We start from the raw sequence: 18263 nt of genomic DNA on the forward strand, positions 1-18263 counted from the left end.
GGATAGAAGTTTCTTCTCTCCTGTACTGTACAAGAAAATGGCATCAATCTCTAAGAGGCATCTGTTTGTGTATAAACCTCACCGGTAAGGCTGGAGGTTCCTCACACTCCGACTGGTCCGAGGGATCCCTGTAGGACACTTCCAAGGTCGCGGCCCTGCGGGGCCTTCTGCCACTCGCTCTGGCAGCCCCTGCGGTCGCTTTGGTAACCCCTTCTGTCGCCTTGGCAACTGCTGCAGTCTCTCTAGCAGCTGCCAAGGGCTTGGCAGCAGCCTTCTGCTCCACAGGCTTCTTCTGAGGCCTTTTCTGCAACATGTGTGATTTCACATGTGCAGTTCAGGTAACGGAGCAACCAGGAAATAATGTAGAAAAAGTACCACACACTCAATGCCATTTACGTTCTTCAGTTTCAGTTCATTCAACTTATGAACGTGATTAAAAGTCCATTTGGTGATTACAAGAACTCAACTGGATATACACCGAGTGTGCTGTGCTGATTTTCTGTTTGAGTTGCTGTTTTTTTGTGTTAATCTTGTTGTCAGTAGTACCAGCATCTGACAAAGACTGTGTGCATTTACATTTAGTCATTTAGCTTACACTTTTATCCAAAACGACTGCAACAATTAAGGTACAATGCGACAAGGACATGTTAGTGCAGCAATAAGTACTACTCAGATAGAGTCAAATGTCAGTTCTAGAAGGGGGGTTAGTCTAGTCTAGTGGTTAGTGCTAGAATTAGCGTGTGGTTGTTGGTAGTGCTAGGAAAGGAGGTACTCTCCTGGGTCTTCAGGAGTTTGTTGAAGGTAGAGAGGGTCGTGCCTGCTCTGGTAGGAACTGGTAGTGCGTTCCACCATTTGCCCACTCTCTTATTATGACCGCCGCGCAGCGAAGCGGCGGTCATATAGGTTTAGTCAGATTTTTTATTTTTTTTCTTCTTTTTCGCTTGCCCACATTTCCGTCAATGATTCCCGGGACACTGGAAGACCGGGGTACACGAAACTTGGTGGGCATGTAACCCCACATGGATAGCATGGAACCATCGTTTTTCGTTTTGATCTGTAGCCCCCCCGCTGGACTGGACCCCCCGAAAGGAGGGTAGGGCAGACAGTTTTCTGTGAATATCTCGAAAACCGTAGGGTTTAGGAGGACCATTTTTTTTTTGTATGTTGATCTCAAGGGGCCATGTCAACCCATTCCATAACCACTCATTTCATGTATAGCGCCACCTAGTTAAACACAAAAAAGTAAAAATGAGGTGTTGTAATTGAAGGTATCTGTGACCTAACATAGTCAAAACTGCACGAAATTGGAAGTGTAGGATCATTATGACACCCTCTGTATGCACGCCAAGTTTTGTGGAATTCCGTTCATGGGGGGGCCACACAATAAATTAATTTATGTTACTATACACCAACTGGCCTGTAGGTGGCGAGGAGACAGTTTTCTGTGAATATCTCGAGAACCGTAGGGCCTAGGAGGTCCACCTTTTTCGTATGTTGGTCTTAAGGGGCATGTCAACCCATCCCATTACCACTTATTTCATGTATAGCGCCACCTAGTTAAAAATTAAAAAAGCAAAAATTAGGTGTTTTTTCATCACAATATCTCTGGCTGACAAAGGTCAAAACTGCACGAAATTAAAAGTGTAGGATCATTATGACACCCTCTGAATGCATGCCAAGTTTTGTGTACTTTTCGTTCATGGGGGCCTTACAATAAAATAATTTATGTGTACATTTAGTGACGCATACACCAACAAGGATTCCCGGACACTGAAAGGCGGAGTACACACTTGGTGGGCATGTACCCCACATGGATAGCATGGAAACGCTATTCTTCGTTTTGATCTGTAGCCCCCTGGACTGGACCCCCCCGAAGGAGGGTAGGGGCGAACACAGTTCTCTGTGAATATCTTGAGAACTGTAGGGCCTAGGATGACCAATTTTTTCCGTATGTTTGCCTCCAGGGGTCATGTTAACCCATTCCATGTGCACACATGTGCATAAACAGATACACACGCGACACACATACATTTACAGTAATCATAATTATGACACATACTCACACAGTAGACATATGTGCGCATGCATGCACATGCACAAACACACATACGCAGAGCAAACAAACAAGCACGCACATACACACACACACACACACATAAACATAAATTTGTACCTGCGCACACATGCACACAATTCAAGAATTTTTTTCCGTCATCTACTCCCTGAATTTTTGGTCATTGATACCGGGACACCGAACTACCGGGGTACATGAAATTTGGTGGGTATGTAGCCCCACTAGACTTTTTTTACGGAAAAATTTCATTTCGTCCCGGGACCACCACTACAGTTTAAGTAGAATTTCATCCATGGGGGTCTAAAAAATTAGGTTATGTGTACATTTAGTGACTGTACACTCATTGGCCTGTAAATGGCGGTGCACACATATACACATGCACACACACAGGCACCCACATACTATCGGTATTAGAACGGCCGATACATAATTACAAATTCAGTAGGATTAAAAAAGAAAGCCAAAATAAATATTCATCATCATCATCATGGCTGCATTTTTCAGTATTGGCGAGAAGTAGTCGTTTGTCCACTAGATGGCGCATCGTTGCAGTGAGACGTAATTTTGTTGGAAGTTAAAAGTGGGTTGGAAAAACAATGGGCGCTTCCTACAAGGACTGTAATTTACCGCAGCGAACATCTAATAAGGATAGGGCGATGTTCACATGAAGTGTAATTCCCATTTCTTCTTGAAGCCCGAAATAAATCTGAGGATGTTTATCGGACATGCTTGGTTTTACTGCAGGTACGTTAATCTTGTAATATCAATAAGGACCTAGGTAATGTTACCGTTAAGCGTTGGTTGAGTGATGGAGGCATTTGGTTGATTGCATTTGTAGAAAACTATAAATGCGGTTATACCAAGCAAATGTATAGCAGCACTGTTTGTATCTTCGACTGTCATTTATTGCACGTGCTACAAAATCATTCTGTGCAATGGAAGATTTACCAACGTTACACCGGTCTGATACAGTTTTGCCTATACATGCGTATATACTGAGACGCCTGTTTATTTTGTTTTAAGTGCGTGCAGGGTGTGAGAGGGGAATCGATGTGCTTTGATTACAGCTTGGTAGTTGTAGTCTGTGAAATTAAAAAGCACGTGTGTGTGAAGTATCCAAACAATGACCCCTTCATTTCATTATGGCTGCTTTAGCAAAACACCTTAAGCTACTGTGTAGTGGGTCCCATTTAGAAGTGGCTACTTCATTCAAGGCTTTCCTTGACTCATGGAGCTGCGTGAATGTTATTACAACTTTTCGCTACGATATGACCATTTAAGTCCGGCTTGATACTGTAAGGCGAAGCCATTGGTTTCAAAGGAGATTTTATTTGTGTCGCCAGCATAGCCTATTGACAATTTATGTTGTAAATAGGCCTACCTTATAATCCTACCTGTAGCTTAGGGAAGCTAACAGCTTTCTATTAGGATCTAGTTTGTTAGTTACCGCTTTGTCATAACTCCCTGATGCATTTTTTGCATTTAGAATAGCCAGAGCGTGTATATCTCAATCGAAAATTAAACAATATCGGTGCCTATGGACTAGGCTGGGTGAACCCAGCCTGATCTGCCCGCTATTTATTTTTGATTTCTTAAAAGATTGAGCTTGGTCTGATGAAAGCCAGACTAGCCATGGACCTCAGTTAAACAATGCAAGGGAACATGAATCAGCCTATATTTGCACGAACAATAACGGACAAAAGCTCTTCAACTTTGGCCCATTAAAATGTGTATGAACAGTCTAGCGGCGCATTTCATCAAGGCCCATTTGGACATGTCAGTTATTTGCACCACTGGTTAGATGTAAAACAGCATTTCGTTTCAGACTAGGCTACTGTTACTTAATTTGTGCATTAACAATAACGTTTCAGACTACTGTTACTTAATTTGTGCATTGACAATAAAAAGTATTACATGAACTAAAGATGACACAAAATCTTATGTAGAAGAAGAAACATTCACAAAAAATCCATCCATCCAAAAATGACCTTTGTTTTTGATAGCTGTTGAAAACGGCATGGAACTGACAGAGATGTTTTTGTTTATAAATACATAAAAATAAATAAATAAATAACATTATGCTGATACCTTTTGCTTTTCCCAAATACAATGTAGCCTACAGGTGTAAGTGACCTTTCATCAATCCAGTTGCAATGGATGAACTGTGATGAACTGCCCTACTTGTGATTGTTTAGAGATTTTAAAGGTTTTATAACAATGCTACATCTTCTTTGGCTATTCTACAATCTATTCACCTTTTCAGCACCAGTAGGCTACTTTCTGTGCAGCCGCACACACACACTCAGGCATGCCAAACAAGCATACACAAAAGTTTCAAGAGTGGGGGATGGAGTAAAATATGGAGACAAATTGAAGTGTGATTTATTTTCGCGGAACGGATGTACAGGACTGAGCGGCGGTCATATTTTGTACCGCTATGCGGTACATCTAGTTGAAGGTAGAAATCACACCACATCAAATCACCACCACAGGACTGAGCGGCGGTCATATTTTGTACCGCTATGCGGTACATCTAGTTGAAGGTAGAAATCACACCACATCAAACTGTGTATTTTTTGCCACACAGGCATCTCAGATAAGCTACATACATAAGTTGTGTATCGTGCCACAATCCTCCTTAAAAATATATTGCGTCACTATGAGATCATGCGTAATGCTTTAACAGCATTTAAATTAGTCTGATATTTGCAAACCCAGACATGTTAATGAAGTATCTATCACTGGTTTAATCAGGTGCATTCTGGTACATTGTGTAACTTCATCTGTATGGTGGTTTGTCTGCTTCTCGAGCAGAGCAGATGGTGTGCTGCACACAGATGGCTGGATTATGTTGTTTATTTGATACAGAGGAGAAACAAACAGGTCCATTACAGAGATATCTAATTAACTCACCCTCTTTGGCTTGGCTTGCTCCTTTGCGGGTTTGGGAGACGGAGCAGGCTCGTCTGGGGACATATCTACAAGGGAAAGTGAAATGTTTTACTGAGCACAAGTAATCATTTGGAGTCGAAAGAAGTTACCAGTCAGGTCTCAGTTCTGCAAAAGCTTTTCCTACTTTATATGGTCGCACAAATCCAAAATACAATACAAAATAAAATTGAATACAAAATCCAAAACCAAAAACAGAGACTATGTAACTGGATTATTAAGGACAAAAAGATTAATGTTAATGAAGACGAAGGAGTGAAGGCAGCCAAGAGGAGGGCAGGAAGGTAATTGCAAAGCAAAAGATTCACTGAAAGAAAATGCCATGTGGTACACCAAAATGTATCTAAAATGCAGAGAATACAATGCAATCAGGCATTTTGGGCGATGTGGAGTCACAAGCTGGCAGCAGATTAAATGCTCACGAGAGAGAAAAAGTTGCAGTTTTAGACTTGACTGAAGCAAGCCAGGCGATAGGCCTGTAGGCCCGACGGTAATTGTAAAGCATTTTACAAAAGATTCACTGAACAAAAAAGCTGATACATGAAAATTTAGCTAAAAATGTGGAGAATGCAATGCAATCAAGCATTTTGGGCGATCGATTATAACGTTCCTCAAATGGAGAACACATCCATGTTCTCTCGCGTTATATTATAGGCTGTCATGCTTCTGTGTTGCTGTCCTGATCGCTAAACGTTTGTTTTCCTTTCCTGTCGATAGCGGTTGATGTAGAAGCACCTAAGCTAGGCTATAATTTGACTTTAGCGGTGACAAATCCTGCTGAGAGAGAGAGAGGCCCCCCCAAAGTGGTCCTGCGCGCGCGCGTGTGTGTCTCTGCATGGGGTTTAATTGAAGTCAGAGTTGGTCCGTCCAGTCAATAGTCCCTACTAATTATCTTTCACGTGAATATGCGCAGAAACTGAAAGTAGGCCTACTATGCGCTCCATGTCTGTAGCTGTCTGTTCATCCTCAGATTTAAGATCAAGACTAAAGAAAATGCTTGAAATTAATGTACATGGTTAAAATTGTTGTCTCGGATAATGAATAATTCATGAAAAAAGGACCATAAAACAGGCTTTCTGAAGTATTTACTTGAAACATGTTTAGAAACAAAGTTGATTACCATATTTTAACTATCTATTTATATTATTTATCTGTTTTTATCTATTTATCTGTATTTTAACTATTTATTTAATAATGCATATTTTCCTATTTATTTAGTAATTAATCCATTCTATTCTATTCAATTCTTGAAACTTCTTGGTATGAAGAGGTAGGCTACACACTTAGGCTATCCTAATCATCCTCCTCCTCCTCCTCTCCAGCAGTGTTCTGAAAGGTGCTGCTGCAGCTGCATGACTCCATGCATAACATGCCACTTTTCCTGCAACTGCAGCGCAGGCTTAGACATCCCTTGAAGCAGCCGCAGGAGGTGATCTCCTTACAAGCTTTTGGAATTGGTGAGAGATAGTAGCTGTGGCACTAACTGATCATTCACATTTGGATGGCCATGATAAGTGTGTGTTGTGTTTGGGCCACCAACATGCTTTCTAGGCAAGGGACACCCCCAATCGTGCATGAATTGTTTTATTATGCCTATACACACAAGCCGTGGGAGGCGAGCTGGCCCTTCTGTTTGAGGAGGTCGTTGGCAGGGCATCCAGGGTTTTTGATATTCCCCTTCCAGAGAAGCCCCTTGCCTCTGCGTCTAGGTTCCACACAGACATGACTGAAGCCAGTGGCGGCTCATTCATTCCTCCTACCAGACTTTAGTGACTTGGTCTGTCGCCCGATTTCCTACCCAACTACTTTTCGTAGGTGGTCTGGACAGGCTAAGGTGCTTTCCAACATGCACAACGAAGGGCTGATTGGTTGTGGCTCGCTCCTCCCAGTGGATCAAGCTTTGGAGCCCCTCTTCTCCTCTCCCAACTCCCTCTTTGGTGGTCCCTCCTGCCTCAGTGCCAATGGCAGGACTATGGAGGCTCTGCTGGGTAAGCTGCATAGGCCCATAGCGATGCAAGTCCACCTGGCTAACACAGCGGCCATTCTGTCACTGTGTGTTCGACACCTCTCTGGTCTCTTGCAAAGCAGTGCCAGTGATCCCGCTCTTTTGAGAGAGCTCAAGTCAGCCTCTGTGTGCCTCGCTGCAGTGTCTAAGGAGCAGGTAGTGGCATCGGGCCACTCCTTGGCTCAGTTCTGGGTAGCTAGACACCATCTCTGGCTGTCTCAATCTCAGTTCCAGCAAGCAGTCAGAGAGCGTCTTTTGAGAGTGCCGGTGGAGCCTGGGTCCATGTTCGGCCCACAGGCAACCACACTGTTGCAGCAGGCGCGTGACAGCCGCCGCTGTGCAGAAGAGGTGTCAGGGCATCCGTCAGGGCATCCGTCTTGGGGGCCGACTGATTTCAGGCAGCGGCTTCAGGCATCCCCGGGGGGGCCAGCGTGCTAGTGGCCGTGGCCCCTCCAGGCGCCCTCATCGTTCCTGACAATCTGCGGGCCAGCCAGCCTCGCCTCTGAGCTCGATGCAGGAAGGCTTGGCTGGCCTTAGGAGCGGATCCATGGGTGCTCTTCACCATGACCCATGGGTATCGCCTGCAGTTCAGGACCAAACTCTGTGTGACGAGGGCACCTACGGTTACCTTGGTGAGCAGTACCATGCACGCTCAGACCTCAGACCGGTCCCTGAGGTGTAGGGCTTTGACTCCGAACTTCGTTATTCGAATATAATTCGATTACTTTAAAAATTAAAGATATTCAAACGAATTTTAGGGATCTCTTAATATTCGAACCTGTAGCCTATGGAAATATTTTTTTGTAAATGTATTTGGTTGTAGCCTAAACGTTGTTTTCAATTCAGATTCCGAGTTTTTTTTCACGCCTTCTGAAGTGAAATCGCGAGCTCATTAGCAAGGCTATTATTGGCCATCTGGGCTCCTGTAGGTTAGCATCCTGGCTGGTTGGTTTAAACGTATAACTTCCTCTGATTTTAATCACCTTAGTTATCAATCAAAGCAAACAGGGAAAAGAAATGGCAACACAATCATTAAAAACACTCAAATAAATAAATGTGCAGATAAGTCTGAATGAAAAGCAGCACTGGTTGAAGCCTGGAAATATTGTAAACAAAGTAACGTTAGCTTAATTTGCTAGTTTATCATAGTATATGGTTAGACTGTTCAGTTTCCCCACGTGTGTTTAAGTTTCAATTGAATACTTTTTTCTCCTTGGGACAGGCCCGTTTGAGTCTTGGAAAATACTTTTCCATTTGCATTGGGATTGAAATGATTAGAATTTAGCAGTCAATTTGAATGCAGTAGTTTTGAACAAATTCGTGAAGCGTGCTAATGATGCTAACCGGATTTAATAGCAATTTAGCCAGTCGTCTTGCACGATTAATGTTTGGATTACATGTGCATGCTGAGGAGGGATGCGCCTGTTGAGAGGGAGAGAGAGAGTGCACGGGGCAAGGAGAGTCTGTGTTGAGGTAACGTTAGGCCTACTTCTACTGCCTACTCTGGTAGAGTTTGACATACTACAATGCAAGATATATTTAGCCTATTTTATTTATGGACAACATAAGGCAGGAGGTGTGTGTTGCTTTTAATTATGAATGTTCTATTGAACGTATTTTTTATTGATATCGATTACATGTGCGATACATATCGCTATCGTTATCGCCCAGCCCTATGCTCAATAATAACAATTTTGACACACGCATAAATACTCAGCCTTTCGTGCACATAGTCTATTGACATTGACTGATACACTGCCCTCTGGTGGACAGAACAAATAGAACTTAAGTTTGATACCAATATCGGTCTTACTGAAGACATTTAATGGTTAAAATAGGATTAATACATATTCGAATATATTCAAATTTTAATATTAATAAACAAACGAACTTCGAATATGATTTTTGGGCAAAAGTCAAAGCCCTACTGAGGTGCAGATTCATCACAGTTCCGAGGGTGCGGCAGGCCATCAATGCAGGGGACTGGTTTGCTACCATCGACCTGCAGGATGCTTATTTTCAGATACCGATCTGGCCGGGGCATTGGCGGTTCCTGAGGTTTGCGTTTGAGGGTCGGGTCTTCAAGTTCCAAGTCCTCCCATTTGGAATCTCTCTGGCCCCCCCGAACCTTCAGCAGGTGCATGGATGCAGTTCTTGCACCCATGAGGCAGCGGGGGCTCAGGATATTAAACTATCTAGAAGACTGGCTCCTCTGTGCAACCTCAAAAGTGCAATGCCGCCTACACGTGGCCTTACTGTTGAAGCACACTCAGGACTTGGGCCTGCGCCTCAATCCCAAGAAAAGCAGGCTCCAGCCTTCCCAGGTCACCACCTTCCTGGGCATGGTCCTGGACTCCAGGAGGGCATCCGTGACTCTCTCACCTGCGAGACAGCAGTCTTTCGCCGCATGTCTCAGTCGCTTCACGTTGCACGCCCAGGTGGAGTGGAAACTCTGCCTTCGCCTCTTGGGCCTTATGGTGGCAATGGTGCAGGTAGTCCCCCTTGCCCTCATTCACATGTGCCCAGTCCAGAGGTGCCTGTTGAGCCTAGGCCTGTGCCCCAAGGCCCTCCCAGGCCAAGGTGACTGTGTCCCGCAGGCTTCACAGGGCCCTACACTGGTGGAGAGATCCCGCCAACACCGAGAGGGGGAGTGCCATGGGACCGGTGATTCGTCGCCGGGTCGTATTTACAGACGCATCCCCAGTAGGCTGGGGCGTCGTTCTCGATGGTCAGGGCATCAATGGTCTCTGGACTTGCTTGGCTATCCCAGCACATCAATATCCTGGAGCTGAGGGCCGCTCTCCTCACCCTCCGGCACTTTCTACCGTGGCTAAGAGGCCAACATGTGATGGTGAGGACCGACAGCGGCTTGGGGTCTCCAGGTCTTTGCAGCCTGGCGACAGACCTGTGGCTCTGGGCTCATCCCCTGTTCACACTGCAAAAACTGCTTATCTAGCAAAATCTAATCAAGTGTCATTAATCTTATTTCAAGATAAAAAAAACTAGTTGGTATTGTTTTCAGTATAAAGAGACTTACCTAGCGCTTTCTTGTGAAATCATTTGACTAAATAAAAAAACAAAATTGACTTATTTTAAGACATCTCATCTTGAAAACAAGCAAATTTGTCTGCCAGTGTGTTAAGCAAATTTGTCCTAAAAACAAGCAAATTTGTCTGCCAGTGCGTTGAGCAAATTTGTCTTGCCTCCTTTAAATAAGTTAAAGTCTTCTTAAATTAAGTCAAAATTATCTTTTGAGAGGGCGCTAGGTAAGTCTTTTCATACTAAAAACAATACAAATTGATTTTTTAATTTTAATATAAGATCAATAACACTTGGTTAGAAGTGCACATTTTTTGCAGTGCAGCTCTTTCAGAGTAGTTCATGTGCCGGGGGCCTTGAATGCTGTGGGCGACATCTTGTCAAGAAGGGGCCCACATCCTGGAGAGTGGAGGCTCTAGTTAGCTTCTTCCTAATCACAAAGGCTAACTAGCTAACGTGTTTTTAGTTTCTTATATATTAATTATTCAGTTAGCCAATACATAATCCTCACATAACAATCTTCACATGCTATTACAGACGTATTACATGGTCCTAAACAAATTGTTATGATATTATGTTATAGTTTACCTGTTACTGCTGAGCATCATGTGAGGGGAGCAACATAATTCACAAGCGCCTCCTCAGTGTATAGGTAGAGGGTGTGGCCTCATTCAGGGTTACATAATGGGTATTTGTGTGTGTAGGGGTAAGGGTAGGGGTGGGATGGGCAAACATGTCATCACAGCACACTGGACATCAAAACAATAGCCTCAGGTACAATATTTCATTAGTAGGCAAATCTAGTAGTAACAGTTCGGCATTTAGCTTAAGAGTTTCAAACATTTTATTCAAATACTACCGTATTTTCCGGACTATAAGTCGCACTTTTTTTTTCATAGTTTGGCTGGTCCTGTGACTCAGGTGCAACATATATATGTTTATATATGTTTTTTCCCTCTTCATGACACATTTTTTCACTGGTGCGACTTATACTCAGGTGTGACTTATAGTCCGGAAAATACGGTAAATAAATAGTTAAAATACAGATAAATAATATAAAGATAGTTAAAATATGGTAATCAACCTTGCTTCTAAACATGTTTCAAGTAAATTCTTCAGAAAGCCATCAACCTATTTCATGGTCCTCTTTTTTCATGAATTATTAATTATCCGAGACAACAATTTTAACCATGTACATTAATTTCAAGCATTTTCTCTAGTTTTGATCATGGCATTGAATTCCCTATTGTATATTTCAAAAAACGACTCTACTAGTGTCATAAATGAGCTAAAAGGTTTATCCACACTCTCACTCTGTCCCTTTGGTGAAACACCCTCACAGCCCACAGACCCTGTCCCTGCAGCCCCAGGCTGCCCCTCCTCCCCAGTGGGCCCACCTGAGACACATGGGCAGGCTTTGGTCGGCTGGCGGCTGTAGTCGGCCACTTTGGGTTTGGGCCTGCGGGCGGAGTCCCTGAGCCAGCTGACGTCCGTGGCGTTCTCTTTGTCCCTGTCTGTGTCCGTGTCACTGAACAGGTGCTTTGCCACGTGACGGCTGAACACCTGAGAGGCAAAAGATGCAGATGAGGCTCAGAGAGGGGAGGCATCTCAACAGGTAACAGACACAATGACCTGTGACCCATATAAACTTAGTGATATATATACATAAACTAAGTTTGAATATCCTTTATCAATCACTTTTTATCCCATAAATTGGAACACCGAAGTATTGTATGTACTGTATACTACTGTTTGATAGTAACAAGTACTTGCAAGCCCACTTCAGAAACAGCTGAACCAACCTTTTCAAGAGGGGGCTTCTTTGCAGATGCAGAAAGGGTGAAAGAGCTGCTGATAGCACTGGAACAATAATTACTTATGAACGTTTACGTTATGAAAATGCAATATTTGTTATCTTTATTTTTTACATTCTGATCAGTTATCACATTTATTACATTAATATGGACAAGTCAAAACTTCAGTGACATTTAGAAGAAAAGTTGTGATCGCAGAAGCAGACATTTTTTTTCTTTCTCCTAGTCATACCATATTTCATCCACTAGGGGGAAGTATTAAATCAGAAATATCATTACCTGGACTCCATCACAGATTTATTAGAGGCTTTTTTGATGTTTTTCTACAAGATAAAATATGAGTTAGAAACAATAATTTGGCACTATAAGGCACGCTTGTATGTTATTAATGTGCAAAAAAGATTTCCTTACTCCTGTACTAGTTGGGCTGTTCATTTCAAATGCATAGACATCCCTTTAAAAAAAAAGAAGGTCAAGAAGGTAAATAATATTTATTTTAAGTGACATTTCTAATAAACATCTAACAAGTAATACATAAGAATGGTTCACATACTCTGTGAAGTCAGTCTTCTTGGACAAGTCAAATGATTTCAAAAACCCTGAGCCATTACGGTCTCCTTTTACCTACAAAAATAATATAGGGAAAACTTAAGTCTTTAGGCACTAAGCCATTAGGTGTAGACTGTAAAGTGTTTATTTATCTACAAATACATATTATTATATACATATAATTATACATACAAACATACATAAAAACATATATACATAATATGATAATATACTGTACTGTACATCTCAATATGTATAGCCTCATCTTTGTGCTTAATACTCACGCTGCTGTTAAGGTACCAAGATTTATCAAATAAAGACCTAACAACCAAAAAAGGAATATTAAAAGAAAGGAATTAGTTTGAATACTGTTAATACCTCTTATAAACAGATTTGATAAAAAAAGGTCTGAGGGTCGATGTGTGAATCACAACAGATGGTTCCTTACCTCTTGTTGGTTGCATTGGCTGACAGTAGCCCAGAATCCTTTGCAGTAACACAGCCTATGCCTTGGTAATGGCTAGAGATAAACTTCAGCATATTCTCCGTCATCTCTTCTGATTTCTAGTCAACCACATCAAATAAATTCAGCGAGTCAGACAATTTGTAAGGAAATTCAAATTCATTCATTCATCAAATTGAGTTCAGATCTCAAGACACCAGTGATTTAAGAGCAGGTCCCACACTATAAACACGAGGGACTGAAAGGCTGATATTTTGACCCTCGTCTGTACTGTCTTTCTGCTTTCAAACCTCCAGTTGGCTGGTAGAAGCCCGTTGTTACCACAGTGTTCACTACTATTGTTTCTTGTTTCTGTTTGTCCAGTGAGTGCAGTTTATGGGGCCACTGTAGGCTCCCGGTTTTGGATGAAACCCCAGTAACACACACACACACACACACACACACACACACACACACTCGCCTTCTCTTTGGCAGCACTCCCTCGGGCCGGTTTCTTGGTGACGTCCGACGGAGCAGCTTCAGCTTTAGGATTGGTTGTTTTCTCTGACAGAGCCTTGGCTGGTGTTTGCTTGAGAGACTTCGGCACGGGCACCATCCCAGGCACAGCTCTGGTCTTACCTGAGCCTGGTGCTCCGGCTCCATCTCGGCAGGGTGTCTGGGACTGGCTGGAGCCTGCTGTGCCAGTGAGGGGCCCCTTGGCCGGCGTGCCCTGCTCCCTTTTCTTGACCAGGGCCTCCAGCTTCTGGGTAAGCTGAGTGTGCAGCTCTTTCTGGTTGACCTCCTTGGAGTTGCGCTGGGCTAAGGGGGGCCGCCACTGCTGAGGCTGCAGCTCTCCTTTTTCCGGAGTGGGCTTGGGGGCAGGGTCTGGAGGGCACAGACAGACAGCACATGTGATGAGACACACGCGTACACACGCGTACACACACACACACACACACACACACACACACACACACACACACACACACACACACACACACAGGAACATGCTAAGACACCAAAGTGTGAAGAAACTTCACAAGTTCTTATTCGTAGCACTGACTAAATCAACTACCGGCTATACTGTAGATATATACAGTTGCTGGCTGCATGTCAATAAAAAAAACCCGGGCAGACAGCACACTGACTCAATAGGCAGGGTCATTTAAAATACCTTTAAAATACACTGTAAGTGCACAGACACTGCTCAGTTTAATGAGCTGTATTGACTGAATTAAAGGGAAACTTGGCAGGATTTCCCCCTCTGCTGGAGAAATTGCGCATTAAGCTATTTCAAACTGTGGGAAAAGGTAACGATAAAGCACATGGATTTGTTTACAAGCTAGCGAACGGATAGCATAAGTTTGGCAGAACTATGTGGATGTTACAAGGTAAGAAGAGGATGAATGGATAGAAAGTTGGATGGAATGTGCCTTATATCCTTGTAGAATGGAGAGACACAGAGAGTTGGCCTAGTTAAGCAGAAAGCAGTTGATACAGGTGCAATCAGTTTAACTGGCCCTTTGATGGGTCCTAGTAGTGAGCAGCTGGAAGTTGATACAGGTGCAAATCAAGTTAATTAGTCCATTGTGATGTCATAGTCTAATGTAAAGTCTATGGGGAAAAATAAGCTTGTTTTTTATTATATCTCAAAAAGTATAAAGTTTACAAAAGTGAAAAATACATTCCCCACGTGTCCTTTTCAAGACCTACGTTACAAAGTTTGAAGTTTCTACGTTAAACGGTTAAAGCTGAATTAGACGCAGAAATTTGGTGGGAAGAATAACTAGAAATGCAATTCCAAGGAATTACCAGTGCATGAAAATGCTTAAGTTGTGATGTAAAATATCATGTATAGTTAAAACAGATAATACAGAGATGGTTACTACGGTGATGCTAGGATAGACATGGTGGTTGCATAGCTTAATAAAAGTTGATAGTTTAAAAGTAGACTGTTTAAAAGCTGAATGTAGATAGTTTAAAAGTTGTTGATAGACAGTAGATAGTTTAAAAGTTGTTGATAGACAGCTAGTTTAATAGATAGTTTAATGATAGTTTAAAAGTAGACCGTTTAAAAGTTGAAGGTAAATAGTTTAAAAGTTGTTGACAGACTGGAAGTTTAATGAATGTTGATATTTAAATAGTTTAATGGCTGTGTATAGGTAGATATTTGACGATAACTGAAAGTTGGAATGGCTCTAATGTTTGCTAGCAGTTATGCTAAGATTTTTAACTATGCTAACCATGCTACTTAGCTAATGTTTTATAGCAGTGCTAGCAATGCTAACATGCTAACCATGTTACTTAGCTAACGTTTTCTAGCAGTTTTGTAAAACATGCTAGTAATATTAACTATGCTAACCATGCTACTTAGCTAACTTAACTAACGTTTTCTAGCAGTTTTGCTAAACATGCTAATTATGTTAACCATGTGACTTAGCTAACCTAGCTAATCATTTTTAGTAGTTATGCTAACTAGCATGTTAACAATGCTAACATGCTAAGTATGCTAACCATGTGACTTAGCTAACCTAGCTAATCATTTTTAGTAGTTATGCTAATTAGCATGCTAACAATGCTAACATGCTAAGTATGCTAACCATATGACTTAGCTAACCTAGCTAATCATTTTTATCAGTTTTGCTAAAATGCTAACAATGTTAGCAATGCTAACCATGCTAACTAGCTACAGTGGGTAGGAGCAAGGGGGCAGGCGAATTCCCGGAAGTAGAAGAATCGACGTATGCTGGAGGGACCACCTCTCTGCTAACTCCCATAGAAGTCCATTCATTCTAGGATTTTTTTGAAATACCATAACTTCATATAACATATATCCTGTGCCGATATTGTAGCTTCTGTGTAATCCACATAAACACTACAAAGGCAAAACAGACTCCACTACCTCGTCCGTAGCGTTGGTTACCCGTGAAGAAGAATGGTTAGCTTGTTGGGTTGGAGGAAGCTAGCTTTGACGTAATCTCTCTTCGCCCGTGGGAGATAACCGTATTGTTTGGATAAGAAGCTCAGTCCACCTTACTGTCTATGACAGTAACTCATAAGCAAAACCTAGCATACACGACCATATGTTAAGGTAAAGCATTACACAGAGGCAACCTAATAATAGTAAAAAAGTAAACCTAATTTTTTTAAAAAACGGCACTAATCATTTCAGAGGTTTTCGATGGATTGACCGTAGGTCGGAAAGTGGAAAGAAGATTAGCTTCAAGGCTGTAACTTTTTTGTTTTGTTTTAGCATGACTGTTTTTGAAGATGATCATGTATGGTAGCTTCAACATTAACACGACTTGGTGAGGATGATATTAATAATAATACATAAATAAATGTTTAACTTTGATGACTTTGAAGGCGAAGGAAGTGTGAGAAGAATTTCTGTGTATCTATCATATGAGTTACAAGATTCAGTTCGATGGCTAACGTCACAAAGTTAAGTGTGAGTCTCATGCAGTACTGGGGGGACCAACTGAAAAATCGTTCTATTTGACTCAGTGCCCTCCCATTGAAAACGACGGAGTCTGTTCGTCCATTTCTTTTACTGTCTATGGGTAGGAGTCATAGTTGATGACAAGTGTTGACATAGTTGATGACAAGTTAAAAGTTGTTGATAGACAGCTAGTTTAATAGATAGTTTAATAATAGTTTAAAAGTAGACTGTTTAAAAGTTGAATGTATATAGTTTAATAGTTTAAAAGTTGAATGTAGATAGTTTAAACGTTGTTGATAGACAGCTAGTTTAATAGATAGTTTAAAAGTAGACCGTTTAAGTTGAATGTAAAAAAGTTCAGTAGTTTAATGGGTTACATTGTTTAACAGTGGATTATTGGACTTTTAGTTTTGAGGACTTTTATTTTTGAAACAATTTTGGGCAGAGGAAACAGTTGAATAGGATGTGTAGTCTTTGACCCAGATTGTATTCTTAAAGCCTGAGGCTGCAGGTGGCCTGAACACCTGCCATAGGATTCTAATTGCTTAATGGCCGTATTATGATGTCATAATCGGCAATGTTAAGTCTATGGGGATTTTTAAAAAGTTTTTCTTTAATAGTTTAAAAAGTATAAAAGTTTCAAAGTTGAAAAGACATAGCAACCCGATCTGTTTGAAGACCTACGTTACAAAGTTTGAATGAAGTTTCTAAGTTAAACTGTTCAAGAGAAATTGTGTGTGGAAAAAGAGGTAAGCGGAATAATAATAAGAAGCCTAGGAAGAACAGTACAGTGCATTTTCATGCACTGTAATAAGAAGAAGAAGAAGAAGAAGAAGAAGACTTCGGATAACAGAATTAATGTAAATAAAAACCTGAACTAAATCACCTGATCTCTCCTATTGATAAATCATTCACTCCACAGTAGGATCAATCTATGAAACTGTAAACATTTACAGTTTTTTTCAACTGCTTACACATTAAATCTTTGCTAAATCTAACAGGAAGTAATGCCAGACTTATTCGATACTTATTCACACTCAGTCCTCAATGTACTTGTACAAACACTCATTACTTTACTGAACACCATCCGATCATTGCATTAGTATAGGCCTATGAATAGATATACTCTATACATATATATATATATACTATATAGGTATAGAGTAGACCCTTTCAATCTGTTCCTAGAGGATTTACAGTTGAAATGTTCAGAACAATCCAGATACTTTGAAATAAAAATGAATTGGACTTTAGGGGGGCAGTTCTACAAAAAGTTGACTTTACTTGTCCCCCCTCTGTCCTTTGTCCCCAAGTTACCATTAGCTCAATGTTGTTTTCTGTGCCTCTGGAAATGCCTTAAGAAAACACGTTTGTTTCTGCAGCTGAAAGGGTCTATAGGCCTATGAATATACACCCCCCCCCAAAAACACACACGCACATGCACAAACACACACACAGAGTAATATATTTTCTTTGGAAAAAGCAAAGTAATTTGATAGTAGTCAGTCATTTCTTTCTTTGGAAATACACTAATTTCTGTCTTTGCCAAAAACAGCTTTTTCAAAACACCATATCTTTGGTTTCAATATTGCTTACATGTTTACTGTGTAATTTAACTTCTCTCTGTAGATGACTCACTTTTACATGGAAATATACATAGAAGCCCATGAAAGACAGAAGAGCCTTAGTTTTAGAGCAACAGTGTGTTTATGATGTATCCAAAATGTCATATTATGACAAAAGTGTTTAAAATGTGAGGCAAATTTTTGCTTCAGAGATGTGTATGACATTTTGAATGTTGTGTGTCATTATGCTAGCCTGGAGATTCCAGATCCAAATCCGAAAGATTAATGGTCTGACCATGACAAATGTAATGGCCCAACTCCAGGTGCGGCACCAAGCATGCATTGAAAATCTCACTGCACGCAATTGGATAACACTATACGACC

At 41.4% G+C, this 18263-nt stretch overlaps 1 protein-coding gene across 6 annotated transcripts in view; it reads right to left on the reverse strand.

The window, feature by feature from the left end:
- The window catches only part of sycp2 (synaptonemal complex protein 2), a 51013-nt gene that overhangs the window by 14531 nt on the left and 18219 nt on the right, over positions 1–18263 (reverse strand). For all 6 annotated transcript variants that reach the window (XM_048240384.1, XM_048240387.1, XM_048240385.1 and 3 more), the window contains exons 24-33: positions 13354–13757; positions 12879–12994; positions 12715–12751; positions 12435–12505; positions 12293–12335; positions 12161–12204; positions 11870–11927; positions 11465–11630; positions 4988–5052; positions 83–304 (exon numbers count right to left, since the gene is read on the reverse strand). In XM_048240384.1, coding sequence (XP_048096341.1) covers positions 83–304; positions 4988–5052; positions 11465–11630; positions 11870–11927; positions 12161–12204; positions 12293–12335; positions 12435–12505; positions 12715–12751; positions 12879–12994; positions 13354–13757 — 1226 coding nt within the window. The remainder of the gene's footprint in view (positions 1–82; positions 305–4987; positions 5053–11464; positions 11631–11869; positions 11928–12160; positions 12205–12292; positions 12336–12434; positions 12506–12714; positions 12752–12878; positions 12995–13353; positions 13758–18263) is intronic.

The sequence above is a fragment of the Alosa alosa genome, chromosome 4, assembly GCF_017589495.1.
Source record: "Alosa alosa isolate M-15738 ecotype Scorff River chromosome 4, AALO_Geno_1.1, whole genome shotgun sequence".
In the NCBI taxonomy this organism is placed as follows: Eukaryota; Metazoa; Chordata; class Actinopteri; order Clupeiformes; family Clupeidae; genus Alosa; species Alosa alosa.